This window comes from Anomalospiza imberbis, chromosome 13 (genome assembly GCF_031753505.1).
Source record: "Anomalospiza imberbis isolate Cuckoo-Finch-1a 21T00152 chromosome 13, ASM3175350v1, whole genome shotgun sequence".
NCBI classification, from domain to species: domain Eukaryota; kingdom Metazoa; phylum Chordata; class Aves; order Passeriformes; family Viduidae; genus Anomalospiza; species Anomalospiza imberbis.
Window position 1 is genome coordinate 2,325,895 of NC_089693.1, and position 15,376 is coordinate 2,341,270.

The 15,376-nt window shown below is 39.3% G+C and overlaps 1 protein-coding gene across 1 annotated transcript in view; it reads left to right on the forward strand.

Annotated features, from left to right (window-relative positions):
* DENND4A (DENN domain containing 4A) overlaps positions 1 to 15,345 on the forward strand; it is a 49,680-nt gene extending 34,335 nt beyond the window's left edge. The window contains exons 20-32 of the mRNA XM_068203554.1: positions 1,086 to 1,205; positions 2,680 to 2,820; positions 3,702 to 4,789; positions 5,583 to 5,793; positions 6,545 to 6,639; positions 7,420 to 7,595; positions 7,706 to 7,852; positions 8,310 to 8,520; positions 8,768 to 9,022; positions 9,533 to 9,650; positions 10,312 to 10,474; positions 11,332 to 11,396; positions 11,622 to 15,345. Coding sequence (XP_068059655.1) covers positions 1,086 to 1,205; positions 2,680 to 2,820; positions 3,702 to 4,789; positions 5,583 to 5,793; positions 6,545 to 6,639; positions 7,420 to 7,595; positions 7,706 to 7,852; positions 8,310 to 8,520; positions 8,768 to 9,022; positions 9,533 to 9,650; positions 10,312 to 10,474; positions 11,332 to 11,396; positions 11,622 to 11,758 — 2,927 coding nt within the window. The 3' untranslated portion in view covers positions 11,759 to 15,345. The remainder of the gene's footprint in view (positions 1 to 1,085; positions 1,206 to 2,679; positions 2,821 to 3,701; positions 4,790 to 5,582; positions 5,794 to 6,544; positions 6,640 to 7,419; positions 7,596 to 7,705; positions 7,853 to 8,309; positions 8,521 to 8,767; positions 9,023 to 9,532; positions 9,651 to 10,311; positions 10,475 to 11,331; positions 11,397 to 11,621) is intronic.
* The last annotated feature ends 31 nt before the right edge of the window (positions 15,346 to 15,376 follow it).

Sequence of the window (15,376 nt, forward strand, 5' to 3'; positions counted from 1 at the left end):
GATTATTCCTATGGACTCCAGAGACTCCAGTCCTATTTCTGGCTCTATCATTAACCTTGTAGATGGCCTTGAACAATTTTTCTTTATTTCTGCCTGTTCTTCATGGAGCTGAGCTTCCTGGTAATCCACTTCATTGAAAGCCAGCCATGCAAAGCACTGTGCAAGAGCTTAGCAGTGTTGGTTGCAACTCAGACTATGTCAGCTAAGGAGGTGTAAATAATCCTTAATGAAATAACTGTCACTTGTATAATTAATAGCATTTGCTTTTGACATCATCAGATTTTTCTAGATTACTTTGCGTGAAATCTCACAGCTGGAATGTGTGCTGTCTCCTCAGGAAATCCAAAATCTCTCCCATAAATTCCAGAGTATTTTCTTATCTTTACCACAGCAACAAGGTTTTTACCCTGTCTGTAGCCATTCAGTGCAGCCTCGTAAGGGAAAAGAGGGAAATAAACTTTTAATTATGTTGAACCCTCTTGATCCTGGAGAGGGACCATATTAATTACACCTGGGCAGTGTTATGGCTTGAGAATGAGCAGTTAAGTGGCTTGAATGTTTGCAGGGGGTTTTAGGGTGATGTTAGTTATTTTCATTTTAATCTGTTTTTGCAGACAAACTCATGTTTGCCACTGCATTGTTTAAATCTTTTTACTTTCTAGGGTAAAATCATGAGAATCACATGTATTAACATTTCTGTTAACATTGTTTCTGAGAAACATTTTACACCGAAATGAAACCATGTTTAGATGCCTCTTGGAGTTCTTGAAAAGGCATGACCTTTTGATCAAATAAGCCAGGCAACAGAATTAAAGTCAAATAGTGTTTTAGTTGAGTATTTAAAAAGAAATGTTACCCATTACCCTTTTAATTTCATCCTCTAAAGCATCACTTCACTGTTTATACTATAATAAGCCAATCCTTTTTCTCTTTTTTAATTTGGTGGTAAAATGTTCACTGTTAATTGAAATGTTCTTGATAAGAGGCCTTTGAATTACTGTTGGTATTCAATTTATTGCCCTGAACAATGTCACACTATTAAATGCCATAATTATCTTTATTCTGATGTTGCCCTGCGCTGATAGGGGGACTTTCAGACACTGCCAATAACACATCACTCAAAGAAGAAGCCAAGCAAGGGAAAACTTGTCTTCAAGACATCCAAGAACAAAAGGAGGACAAGAGAGAGAGTGACTCCAGTTCTTGTACGTATCTTGTGAATACAGATATCTGGTTCACTGGGGATAGATAAGGATTCCAGCAAGAGCTAAGTGGGACAGCTGATTCCTCACACTGAGTGTGCGTGATAATGCCAGTTTATGCCACTGCCTAAAGTTCTTTCTCTAAGTGTAATTTTCTGGATGTCTAATGGTTTCACTTGGAAAATTACAGTTCTTTTTTCTCTCCTGTTTCAAATAAGTGATAATGGGAGCATAAAGGCTTAATGATAATTATAGCCTAATGTTTTTTTTTTTCTTTTAAAAAAATGAAATTGCCTCATAGGCATAATCTACAGAAAAGAATTTTTCTACCAGTCTGATTTCTTTATAAATCCTGTAATAGGAGAGCAGCTGAAATTTTGCAAGTCTGAGAGGTCTAAATTGCCCAGCTCCTTGGAATTCTCAAAATTTAGGAGATGTATTGGTTTCTTCAGGTTTTGCATCTGCTGCTCTCGTTTCCTTCAACTGCAGTTGAGCAGCATCAACTTCTTGCAAGTGCATAGAAGATCAGATTGTGTAGTAAAATTGTATATGCACTACAGATTCCCATGTGTATTAATGGAAAATACCCTTCTTAGTAAATGATTCCCTAATAATCTAATTGTTTAAATTTTTCAGTGGGATTTCTCCTACTGTTTGGGTTAACGATCCCATTATCAAGTGATACAAAATCTGAGGAAATATGGAATTAGATAAGTTCCTTCAGTGTTTTCACCACAATCTTCCTTCCAGCACTAGTATTTTTTGTTCCCATTTTCTTGAAAAGTTGTCTTACACATCATCATGAGAACATATATGTAAGATTACAGACAAGTTATTTAGGTTTAATAAAGCTTTTGTGGATACAGAAAATGAATTCTCCCTAATTTATTACTTCTGGCCATAATTAAGACAAATGTACCTCTCTATAATAATATGAAGTGCTAAAACATTTTGCACTTTTGAAAACAGCTTGATTATATTAAAGTTGTCTGAAATCCCTTAGAGAAGTAATTCTTTATTTTGGGTAGTCACCTGCAATGGAATTTTTGTTTCATACCTAAAAGAGTTGAATATAAATATTCATATTTACTTCATTCCTCCTGTGTAGTCCTGGGGGAAATGAGATTTGTGTGAAGCTGAGCTCCTGCAAAGGCAGGAGAAAAATACTCTTACACCTCTTCAATGCAAGTGAGCAAGGGTGGTCTTAATCTTTACAACCACGAGATATTTTGGCATGATTTTTAGGATCGGTGTAGCAAAGCTTATGGAACTTCTAGCTTTTGGAACATTCCAGAAGTAATGCTGGGAGTTAAATTTCCATAGTGAAAACCTCTGCCCAGACAGAGATCAGCCTGTGCCTCATGGGTGCAACAAGGTGTCACTTAATGCTGTGGGAAGTGTCCAGTAGGTAATGGGGACTTGAGATTTAGGGGGTGTTCCTTGGATTCTACAAAACTCTGTCCTTTTGTGTCTGCAGTGTCTGAAGTGGAGAGCACAAAAGGGAGTGGGGACTGCCTGCCCAAACTGAATTACCAGAACTCCAGGAATGACAAAGGCACTTCCAGCATCGTGCGGCTCAACGGCACCGTTGACAACACCGTGGCAGAGGGGAGCAGGGGTGAGTGCAGGGCAAATACACATAGATCTGATTTGGTGCTAAGGAGCTCTGAGCAGCATCCCTAAGTTCTGTTTCCCAATGAACATGCAGGATTTTATTGCTGTAGTAGCAGTGGCTGATGAAAAGTGGGGGAGGGAGTTTAGGCATGTGCTGTGTCGGGAGAATGCATGGCAATATTCTGCACTTCCAGGCTTTTTTTCTTGTTTGTTCTGTTTTTCTGCTGTAGTTAACATCTGCTTACAAAACACCAAAATCTTGGGTTTTTTCTTATACTCTCCAGCAAGTAATTAATTCCTTCAGGGTGGACATGGGGTTTCTGTGCAGTAAAATTAAAAAGACCCTTTCATGAGTCTTTAGTAATGTCAGTTCTGGTTATTATAATACTGTCAGCTATGCTTGAAATATTGTAATATACTTTAAAGCCTGCATCTTTATGCTCTGGCAAAACAATGGAGATTTCTCTGACAATAATTCCTTTTGTTGGCTCTGTTTCTAAACCATTAAGTTAGAAAGTGATGCTTTTTTTTTGCAATTTCTCAATAGCTGTGCTAAGTCTTGGGTTTTGAACCTTGTAGTAAATGTCCCCAAAAGAGGGAAGTAAATACAGTAAAAAGAGGGAAGTAAAGCTGAGACTTGATGTCTCTCAGAATGCTCTGTAGGTTGTATGATTTTACTCACTTTTAAGTGTTTTATTGTCTGTCCCTTCCTAAAAGTTACCCTTCCATGGTCAGCTCGATATTTCAGCCTCTAGCACAACACAGTGAATTCCATCTCTGTGTTGTAAAATGTTGGAAAGATGAGACAAATTTGTATTCTTCTGTACTTCATTCAGTTTTCTTGTACAGCAACAAATAAAGCGCCTTGTTCCATCTGTTTTTCAGAGAGTTCTGTAGGATTGCTGTTTACGTCATCTTTTGAGGATGCCAATGAAGCAGAAGTTATAAAAAGTAAATCCTTGAGAAAGAGACATAAAAGTGCAGTGGAAGCTGACTTAAGGGAGATGCCGTGGGAAAGCAGGAACCGGAACCTGAGTGGAGATGGCTTAGTGGGACTCATGATAAACAGAATCAACCAGGAAGCAAGCCCTGGAGAAATGGTTGAAAAACTGGGAGCTGATGCCAAAATTCTCTCTAGTGCATTACAGAAAAGCATAAGGCCAAAAACTCTTAATATCAGATCTTCCTCTTTAGAGTCTAAGAGGGAAAGCCTGGAGAAAGAATCCAGTGATGAAGATGCAGCCTTTGATTGCAGTTTTACAGATAAAACAGAGTCTCCTGTTATCTTTGATCTGGAAGACCTGGATGGAGAGCCTGAAACACCGACAGCAGTGAAAACTTCCAGTGAAAAATCTAAAAAACTGCAAAGAAAGAGCAGCTTTCCAGTAAAGCCAGTTGAAAAAACAGATGTTGAAACTGGATTTGATCCATTGTCTCTGCTGGTTGCTGAGACAGAGCAGCAGAAAGAGGAGGAGGAGGAGGATGATGACAGAAGTGTTTCTACTCCATCTGCAAGAAGAGATTTAGCTGAAGAAATAGTCATGTACATGAACAACATGAGCAGCCCTTTGTCCAGTCGTGCCCCAAGCATTGAGCTGCAAAAACCCTTCGATGACAGAAATGCAAATAAAAGGAGCCCAACCATTATCCAGCCTTGTAGGAGGTCCAGCCTTCCCCCAAACTCCCCAAGGCCACCCAGTCTTACCAAATCCAAGAGCTACCATGCAAAACATGAAGAAAGGCCAAGGGACAGGCTTTGGTCTTCCCCAGCTTATTCCCCAAACAGCCCGGCCAAGGAGCAGGACGCAGCCAGTGCATTGACACTTGTGTCATCACCATCGTTCAACTTGGACACGCTGCTGACTCCCAAGTTTGATGTTCTGAAAAGCAGCATGTTCTCTGCTGGAAAAGGGGTTGCAGAGAAAGCAAGCAAGTGGTACTCCAAATTTGCAATGTATGCTGCATCTGCAAAGGTAAATGTTTATTAAGAACCTATAAATTAAGGAAAAGACTTTGTAAGGGTTTAATTACTGACGCACATGTGATGAATCCCTTGCATGACATGTGTCATTGTAGACTGTGTACATTAAGTTGTTTTAATCATGTGTGATATACCAGAATCCTAATTTTAATATCCTGAATAAAATTTTAGTCTAGCTAGGGTTCTGAATATATTTAATGGGAGAACATAAGTGTGTTGACAGAACAAAGACTGCTCTGGCTTCCCTTTAACCTAAAGCAGAAACACTTAAATAAAGAAATACTGGTTTGAAGTCTTTATTGCTTTTATGAGTAAGGGGAAATCTGATTGTATTGGTTGCCAAAATGATTTGAAGCTAGTTTTGATCTGAGGTCATTTGTTAGATGTTGTTTGCTGCCACCAATTCAAACCAAAATTACTTCTGTTCCCAGTCCTTGGGAATGAAAAGAGACACTTGCCTTGTCCATCCTAATGTATTCCTACAGCTGCTGCTAATTCTTGTAGCAATGGGGTGAAAAAGTTACAGGAGTAAAATGGTGATGATTTCACTTAATTATTTTTGTTAGGAGAATCTTTAAAAAAGAATCCTGGTGTAGCTGTTTAACCTAGAGTGGGTCTTGCCTTGTCTTGCATCAGTTCTGAACACAGGTCTGTGATCCTCCAAGGAGGGAGGGCCATGCCTACGATTTACTGAGACAAAGAAGTCTCCCCTTTTGTTGGTGGTTTTTTTTTTTTTTTTTTAAATATTTTTCCTTTCATTTTCTCACTGGAACTTCTTTTCTCAGGATCAAAATTCAGACCGAGCAAGTGTTTCATCTCTTGGAGCTCTGGACTCAGAATCTACTTCTCTCACTGATGAAGATGTCTGCAATGATTTTGAAAGTGCTTCTCCTCAGGAGAACACCACATCAGAAATTAAGGGAATTAGCATCAGCAAGACAAGTCTGGAAAGCTCAGCTTCCCATGATAGCTCAGCTAAGCAGTTTGAGCAGTGTGGTAAGAGACAGCTTTTGCATGGCATTCATCAATCTGCACAAAAACATGCCAGTAAAAGTTGCTCTTTCATAATTCTCAGTTTAGGAGCACCCTAGTCATTAGTCCTTTTTGTGGAAGAAGTAAATTTTTCTTTTACTGCCTGAAAACTCTTACTCAGATAGGAAACCCTTTGAGTCCTTGAGTATTCATGTAAACACTGTAACTGTGCAAGTTGTCCAGCTCCAGAAAACATTCATAAAAACATTGTAATGGTAACTTCATTGGTCTGGTTCTATTTTCTAAAAATAGTAAAAATACTTTTTAAAAATCTGTAATAATTTTTTAGAAGCCGCCGTTGAAGCTGATTGTCAGACAGACTGTAGATTTTTTTTCTGATCTGTGCTGGACAATTCATTGACTGTTGTATCATTTTCCGATGTCATTTGGGGTACAAACAGCAGTCCTTCCCTAGTTGTTGCCCACACAGAAAATGTGGCTGTGAATTACTTAAAATTTGTTTCCAAGCTACCAACTGTTTTTAACAAAGAAAAGTGAACATATGGAAATTGTTTGTTGGTAGCTTTTATTTTTACCTTGGTTGGTGCTGGGCAGATGGCAGCCTCACTCTCCACAGTCCTGTACTAGAGTATCTCATTTGTTGCATCTTTCATCACACATTTTATTATAACTGCAGTATTGTTTGAGCAGAAAAACAGGGTGCTAAAAACGCATTTTCTGAATAACTGGTACTTTGGGTTTCTTCTGTTAACAGGTTCTCTTTCCAAGTTCCCTTTACCTGACAAATCAGAGCTGGTGTCTTCCTGCAGCACCAGCAGTACCAGCGTGTTCCAGAACTACGCCATGGAGGTACAGGATGATTTACTGAACTAACTGATGGACTTGGGCCATGTGTCTTTAAATATGAATATTGTCTGTAGATCTGGTGAAGTACAAAGCTCCAAAACAAAACACTGAAAGACAGATGGGTATTTCTGTCACAAAGTAGATTTAATTTCAAATCCTGCTCTAGAAAGGTCTTTATTTCAGTCACATCTTTTGGGCCTTAAAGCTTCACTTCTCAAGTGGTTGCTATTGGATGCAATTGAATGCAGGCATCTAAATCCCTTGTGGAGATAAATTTGTTCAAAGTGAAAATACCAAGTCTGAAGTAGCACTGGATGTTTAAAAATACAGAAGAGAGAACTACATATTTCTTGATGTAACTTCTAGTAAGATCGCTTTTCTTTTCACTGTTAGGCTGGTTTGGGTGGCTCTTCATTATCTTCTTTGCTCCCCCCCTCCTCCTCCATTGGATTTAGGTTAAAAACTGTTAATTTGCATCTTTTTTTCCCCATTTTTATAATACTGACAGCCACTACAAAAGCGTGTTTAAATCCTAACCATGATTTATGTAGCTGCATAAATATTCCTTTACTGTTAGCTTGCAGATTACAGATGACATGTTATTGTTAATAGAAATATTATTAAACAACTGGTTGATTTTAATCTGAGAAGCAATTAGAGGATGAACTTGTATGCAAGTGGGAGGAATATTCAAAGGGCAGAGATTTTGGCTTTTAAGTGCTTTGTGACATGAAAGTAGCTTTGGGAACGTGTTCTAGTGGGTTCTGTTCCTGCCCTGTGCAGGTCCTCATCTCGAGCTGTTCTCGGTGTCGGACTTGTGACTGTTTGGTTCACGATGAAGAAATCATGGCAGGCTGGACAGCAGATGATTCCAATCTCAATACCACGTGTCCCTTCTGCGGCAATTTATTTCTGCCTTTTTTAAGCATAGAAATCAGAGATCTTCGGCGGCCTGGACGGTAATAACAGTATTTGAATTTTTACTGCTATTGGGAAGTGCTTTTTGTTTGGGATTTAGGTTTTTTGGGGGGCTTTTTTGGAAGATGTTAAGCTTTTGCTTTCCCTGCAGGTATTTCCTGAAGTCCAGCCCTTCTACAGAAAATATGCAGTTCCCACCCCTTTTCTCCAATCAGAGTGGGAAGTCCTGTAACACCACAGGCACTGTAGGCCTCACTACATCCCTGATGTCTGTCCAAGAGGATGTCACTTCAAATAGGTAAACGTGCATTTCCTGCCTAGAAATATCTCAGCTTCTCTGTGCTTATGCAGGTATTTTAATCAACTGAAATAAATTTGTTACGTTCTTTGAAGAGGAGAGATTGATTTGAGAGAGAATCTCTCGGCTGCCTCTCCCTTACCTGTCAGCTGGCCACATCATGCTTTCTCTGCCCGATATGTACCATTTCACCCCTAATATAAAAATCCATGTTGGTATTTGTAATTCTGCAAGTTTTATGAACTCTCTTGAGGATGTTTGTGTTCATCCATCAGAGCAAGGGGGAATAAAACTTGCACAGTAACATGAGTGAGTGTGGTGACTGACAAGGCAGAATTCAAACTGTCAGGTCCATTATTTCCAGTTTATTTCTGTCTGTCTGTGTACACGTTGGAGCACTCGGAGTAAAAAAAAAAAAGCTGAGATTCTTTTTTCTTCTTTTTTTCCTCTCCTCTAGCAAATCTAAGCAACATGACAATGTTTATGCCAGAAGTATCCAGATCCCCTCAGGAAGGAGACAAAATGCCTCTGGATCAGAATGTACAAGTCACCCTGTAGCAAGGAGCATCAGTACCTTTGGTCCTTTGGAAGAAGACGAGAAGGAAAACCAGAAGATCAGCCATATCATTCCTACTGGTAGCCTGCCTGCTACTTTGCAAGGACCAACAGTGTGTAGTTTTTCTACCTTGAAAGTCTTTTTTTCATGTTTGCCATAGATTAGAGATGTGTGTGACAGCATTAACCTTCCTAAATTACAGTAAATGCTAAGTTGTATTATTTAAACCTAATGCTAGTTGTAGCTTTTAAATGTTGGTGTGTGTCATAGGGAGCAAAAGCATTTATAAGACCTTGTAAAGACAGTTACATTTATTACATCAGTTACAAATAATGGCATTTTTTCCTCTGTTGCTGCAGGATTCCTTGGGCTTGGAATGGCGCTTGCCTAGTCCTGATCCTATTACGGTTCCTTACCTCAGTCCTCTGGTGGTATGGAAAGAGCTTGAAAGCTTACTTGAAAATGAAGGGGATCATGCAATAACAGTGGCAGACTTTGTAGATCATCACCCCATCGTGTTCTGGAATTTGGTGTGGTATTTCAGGCGCTTGGACTTGCCCAGCAACTTACCAGGGTTAATACTTTCTTCTGAGCACTGCAATAAGAACTCCAAGGTATGGAATCTGGTAGGAAACACTGACATATGAGAAATGGTTGCTTTCACATATAGGAAATCATGACATAATTCAGTAACTCTTGGAAATGTCTTGCGCTACGCTGAACCCAGTCCTGAATTGGTAAAGAATGTGTCAGCTGAGGGAAGATATTCAAAACTCTGGAACATGTGCTCAGCAGTCCTTGTGGGGTCTGGTATTTAGCTCTTACTCAACCCACTGCAATTTGTGAGCCTTGGCTTGAAGGAGGAGAAGTTGCTAGTCAGTTTTGTTGCTCTTTGAGTAGCTAAGCAGTAGAAGGAGGAAGTTTAGATTTTAGGACTGTAGAAAATAGGCAAAACACTCATTTGTCATGTCACTGATGATCTCATTCAGATTTAGCTTTCTGTATGTAGTTTTAATAACAAAGCTTTTTACCATGAGACCTAGGGATTTGAAGATACATATTGAATACACAACTCCTATGTCAGGACTTTGTAATCAAACGCCTTTGTGCATTCTCCTGTTCAGATTCCACGGAACTGTATGTCAGAGGACAGTAAATATGTTCTTATTCAGATGCTATGGGACAATATGAAATTGCATCAGGATCCGAGGCAGCCTCTGTATATTCTGTGGAATGCTCAGAGTAAGTTTTGTTTCGTGTGGATTTTGGTGGTATTTTTTAAGAACTACTGTCATTTTGAGCAACTGAAGCATGTGTGTTGAGAAAAGATGTCTTTGTGGATCGTTCACACGAGCTACAACACTGATTTTTGATCATACTGCTTTTTGTCTTGCAGGTCAAAATCGCACTCTTTTGTTTGAGAGTGAGTGTTAAGTTTGGTGTTGCTGTTCTCAGTTTGGGTGACTTGTTTTGGGAGGGAGGTTGGTTCTATGCTTAGCAGAAAACTGCTTGAACAAGTTTTAGTTTTCCAGCATTTCTGTTTCAAATCATTGACTGGTATTGCCAGGGACTTTTTCTTCACTGGGATGCGAGGAATGAGAGGGAATACATTTCACTGATGCTGATCATCCTCTTAGCTCATGTTCTTTTTTTTTAGAATTTGCTTACTCAGAGTTTTGTTGCTGGTGTTGGATCACACACCTGAAAATAGCTCATGGCCCATTGCATCTGTTGAGTTTCCTTATGTGCTTCTTGTGTTCTACATTGATAATTTTTTTGCTTGATGTTTTATTCGCTGCATACATGTCAATATTTTCACAGATTCTGTAGCCTTTTTTTAACAACTCTATACTTGCTACACAAAGAATCTATTTAGTCTTACAGCCTTTCTAATGTTTTTCAGCCCAGAAGTACCCAATGGTCCAGTTATTGCAAAAAGATGATGACTCCTTTAACCAGGAGCTCTTGAGGAGTATGGTGAAAAGCATTAAGATGAATGATGTGTATGGACCAATGAGTCAGATACTGGAGAGGCTCAACAAGTGGCCACATATTAAAAGACAGAGGTAAGACCACCAGCAGGCCTAGCTGGAGCAGAGTTGGGCAATAATCAGCTTATTAATGTGAATTATATTTTCCTAGTGTGTTTTTTAAAGAAAAAAGCAATGTTTTTCACCAGTTTTTCAAATTTATTTCTCTGGTAAATTTGTTTTTTATGGTAACTTTCACAAACTTAGTATTTCCATTTTTTCTTTTTACTTTTTCTTCTCCCCCTCCCCTTTACAGCCACCTCTTTTTCTTACCTTTGAACAATGGGAACTAGGGATTGTGTATACGTGTCTAGATTTTGTTATTGAATGTTATAAGTGTTTTAAAGTAAAAACCCTACACTTATTTCTAGGGTGTACAGAAAAGGTGCTAAAAGATCATGTCTCATATTTAGGCAGGGGTATTTTTCCATTAGCCGTGGAATTGGTGAACATTATTCCTGTGAATTTTCATTTCTTTTCTGGATTTACTGATTTGTACTAGAATATACAACAGGCTTGTCAACAGCTGGAGCATTGACAAGGTGTTTATTTGCTTGTCTGCCTGCTTTTTCAAGCTAATGTGAAAATGCAGAAAAGCAAATTCCTTGCCTGGTTAAATTTCATGGAATTTGGTTGAGTGTTTGTGTGTGTGTTTCTCTCTGCATGCTCTTGGTGCAGCTTCAGGGGACCTACCATGGGTGATGTCCATGTGTGAGGAACCCAGGGCATTGTCCAGAGCTCAGAAATGGCAATATTTTGGAGGCACAATCAGGAATTATGTTCAAAACACCTTATTAAAAAAGTTGTGTTTAAATGTTTCAATCTGTTTTTTATAGAGATTGTTTTGTGCTGTATCAGTGCAGTATATAAACTGGGGTTTTTTACCATTTCAGGAGCCTTTACAGAGAAATACTGTTTCTTTCACTTGTTGCCCTGGGAAGAGATAACATTGATATAGGTGAGTTCTGCCAACTATTCAGATGAGCACAGATGATGAATTTAAGCAAACTTAGTTGGTCAGCTTCCAGAAAAAAATAATCTGTAGATTAGATGTGTACCACTCTGTGGTAAGTGCCACATAAAAAGGACTTTACAGATATTCTGTGCTGATAAATGCAGCTGTCGTGGCATTTGGGTGGCGTTTTTGAGCTTGCTGTCTAAAGTTGTTTTTCCCTTGCTGCAGATGCTTTTGACAGAGAGTACAAAATGGCCTATGATCGTCTCACCGCTAATCAAGTGAAGAACACTCACAACTGCGACAGACCGCCCAGCACTGGAGTGATGGAATGCAGAAAGATTTTTGGAGAACCCTATCTTTAAATGGACCTGGCTAAAGAGGTGATACCTATGACGTATCCCTGTGTAAAATAACCACTTCAGTCACAAGGAACAGCTCAGTCTTCAGTGTTCAGGAATGTGCGTGCCACGGACTGTGGCAGGAGGCCTCGGGAGATTCGGCCTGGCTGCGGTTGTGGAGATGGACAGAGAGCAAAATGGGCCAAATATTATTTCCCTGTCCCTTGTCCTTTCTGCAAATCGGTGTGTGGAGAGGCAGGTTCTAAACAAAATCAGTTCTCTGACTTGGGACAACATATTACAGCTCCCTTTAAGAAAAAAAAAAAAAAAAAGATTGAGTAACAGGTGGACAGAAACAATGCACTGAAACTAATGTGAGCGAAGGAAATTCTTCAGAATCTATTGTTTACATAGAATATTCATGATGTTATGAAGAGCATACAAAGTTGTATTATACATATTTTAAATTGTTTATAGTAAGTTGATATTTTTTTAATTTTTTTAAATTACTGGAGTGAATTTTAAATGGACTTGCTGCAGAAGCAATACAGTGCTTATTTTTTTTGCAGTACACTGCTATTTATAGTAACTTGTCCAATTACTTTTTGAAGAGTGATTTGTTTTTAAAGCAGAATAGAAAATGTTAGCCTTCATCTAAACAGTACTGGAGATCCAGGATTTCTCTCATGCACACTTGGAAAACGTGTTACCACAGCAATCAGAAGGAAGGTATGGTAAATTTTGCAAAACTCTAATGAATACACTGATGTCTCTGTGAAACACTTCTGTAGAAATCTCCTCTTCCTCTTGTGTTCCCCTTCCCTCCCCACTCCCTAGGAAAGGGAAACCGCATTGAAGAGTCCTATGGATTTTGTTATGGAATCAGCCCATCTCAGCTGTTGGCATTTGTTAGGGCGGCCTCGTTCCAGATGTGACCCGGAGCAGATGCCAGCCTGCAGGGAGTTCTCCGTGAACAGGCAGCGCTCGGAGTCTCGGTGGTTGTGTTTGAAGCACTCAGTGCAACACCACATAATGCCCATCCAAAGCTGCTAACTCACGTGCATCCAGCAAACTTGCTACAGGGAATTATAGGGAATGTAACTTACTGGGGCATTTTGTGCTTAGTCAAACATACTTGGAATGTTCTGTCTCAGTTCACAGGCAAAACAGCTCTTTGTTTTTGCTGAAGAAAACTGCTCTATCAGTCCTTGTGCTGGAGTCATGGCTTTTGCCTCATGTTTTCTTCTTTCTAGACATTTAAAAAATGTTCTGTGCTCTCAGTCACGTAGCAACTCCTCACCAGAAGGTAGGCTACAGGCAAAATATCAGAAGACTTGCATGGAGGTGAGAAAACAGACATGGAACTGTATAAAACACCCTAAACAAATTTAAATCATGCTTTAACAAATAGCTTTATTTTACATAAACTTAATGATTTTCCACTCCTAATTTTAGTTGTTGCTGTTATAATACTTCCAAATACTCAACTGTTACATTAGATTTTATATTGCAGTCTGCCTACCAGTAGGTGTTTTTAAAAACATCTTTAGTTTGCAAGTATAATAAACCAGCAATACTTCGGTGGAAAGGTGATAAACTTTAAAGCTTACATTTACTTTATTAAGTGAAATAGAGCGAGCCTTAGAGGCTTAAATGAAAAGTAATGCTGCTATGAAGCTCTGTAACCTCCTCCCAGACCTCTGTAAAGTTGTAAGAAGAAGCTGCCCTAAGACGAAAGGATTTAAAACCTGTAGAGCTGCAGGTATGTGCTGATGATAATTGCAGGATGCAGTCTTGGATACAGCTTCCATTGGGTAATGCCTCTTCTCTAATGTGCTGCTAATTATGTAGCTGACCTTTTTGAACATATCCCCCCCACCTGAGGTGGAGCTAGCAATGCTACACTTAAACATCTTTCACATTTAATTTATTTTAACAATTTGTGATGCTCTTTTGTACTGCCACGCTTGTACAGTATCCTTGTGCATGAAATGAAGCTCCTTTTTTCACCGAGATACACGATAGAGATACTCTCTTCACTCCTCTGAACTCTTGTGAAATAAACAGGCTATTTTTGAACACATTCCCTGTAGGTACCCCTTAGTGTGCACGGCTGCTCTGCTCTGTACAGTAGGAATGCTGCATTACCATGGAAATCTTGCCTCCAGTAGTTGCTGTACTTAAGCTCATAGCTGGGTGTGCCGTGGGGAAGGTCGCGTTCCGGCTCCCTGCAGTTCTGTTTCCCATTTGCCCCTGGGGCAGCCACTGTTCTACAGGACCTTCAGGCCATGAAAGGAGAGAGAGCGAGTGCTTTTTCCAGAGCTGCTGTGGGCTGTTAGAGGGGCTGAGCTATGACCCAGCTTCCCACTCCCATTCCGGGGTGGCCGAAGAGCCGAGCCCGGTCCCCGTCCCCAGGACATGGCGCAGGTGTGGGGGCAACACCGTCACGCGTGGCCCTTCCTCCATCCTAGTCCCAGCTTCCTTGTAAGGACTTGCAGCTGCCTTCAGACTTGGAAACCCAAGCAGTTTGACTTCTTCCCAACATCCCCAGCAGTGTCAGGGAGTGGGCGCTGCCCTGGGCACAGGGCTGTCCGTGCAGCCTTCGCACACTCCCTCTGTCCTGCATCCCCGGCGTGGCTCTCCTGAAGCGTCGCCAGTGTTAATTGGGGTGTGCTTTTAAATTATGCTATCATGTAGTAGCTCATCAAGTGAAATCATTGTACTTAATGAATTGTTTTATAAAGTCTGTTGCAAGTCAGTGCACTGTAGAAATATATAAAAATAGTCGGAATAACAACATACTATAAGTGGGAAATTTTCCTCATTCAATTCACAATGCTCCAAACATATCCTGAGGTTGATCATTTTTAGAGCATCATACAATTCAGTGTTGAAACAGTTTTCAAATCTCACTTTCCTTTATTAGAAAAGCAATTTGACTATATTTTCCAATACCACAAAGATAAATAAATAAAATATTTGAGACGTATTTTCAATTTAAAATTTTGTATGAACTGAATTTTCTCCTTTTGTGTACTAAATAATGCTTATGTCCAAAACCTGAAACAAAGGTTTTACATTTGCAGTGCAATATATATTTTGCTTTACTTATGGTTCCACTGGAATAATTATTGGAGATGAAATACTGAAATGTGAATAGAAATTGTGCTGTTTCTCTGACACTGCTGTGTCCCATTTGAGAAGGCTTGCTGTTGGTACAGTTACAGACTGATGAATTTGACTTCCACTGGCAAATTAAATGATTTGTATCCCAAGAAAGAGAAAATTCCTGCATGTAAAATTTTAGTGTAACAAATGGGAGATGCAAATAGTAATAATAGAGAGGGGTATTTCTGGATATTATCTCACTGGGATTTAAAAATGGTACTTTGTTAGTCTGCAAGCAGCACTTTTTAAATGAATGGTTGTAGATTTGTAAATATGTAATGTTTAAATTTTATTTACCAAAAACCAGTATGTTGTATGTTTGCTTTGGTTTGTAGTTCCTTTAAAATATGCAAAGTCAATGTTCACAATGTTAAGGTTTTTTTCTGTCTCATCCAAAAAAAAAAAAAAGTTTTACAGTGAGTCAATAAAAAGCTTAAAATCTTTCTGGTTCTTTTAATTAACATTTTATTAGAT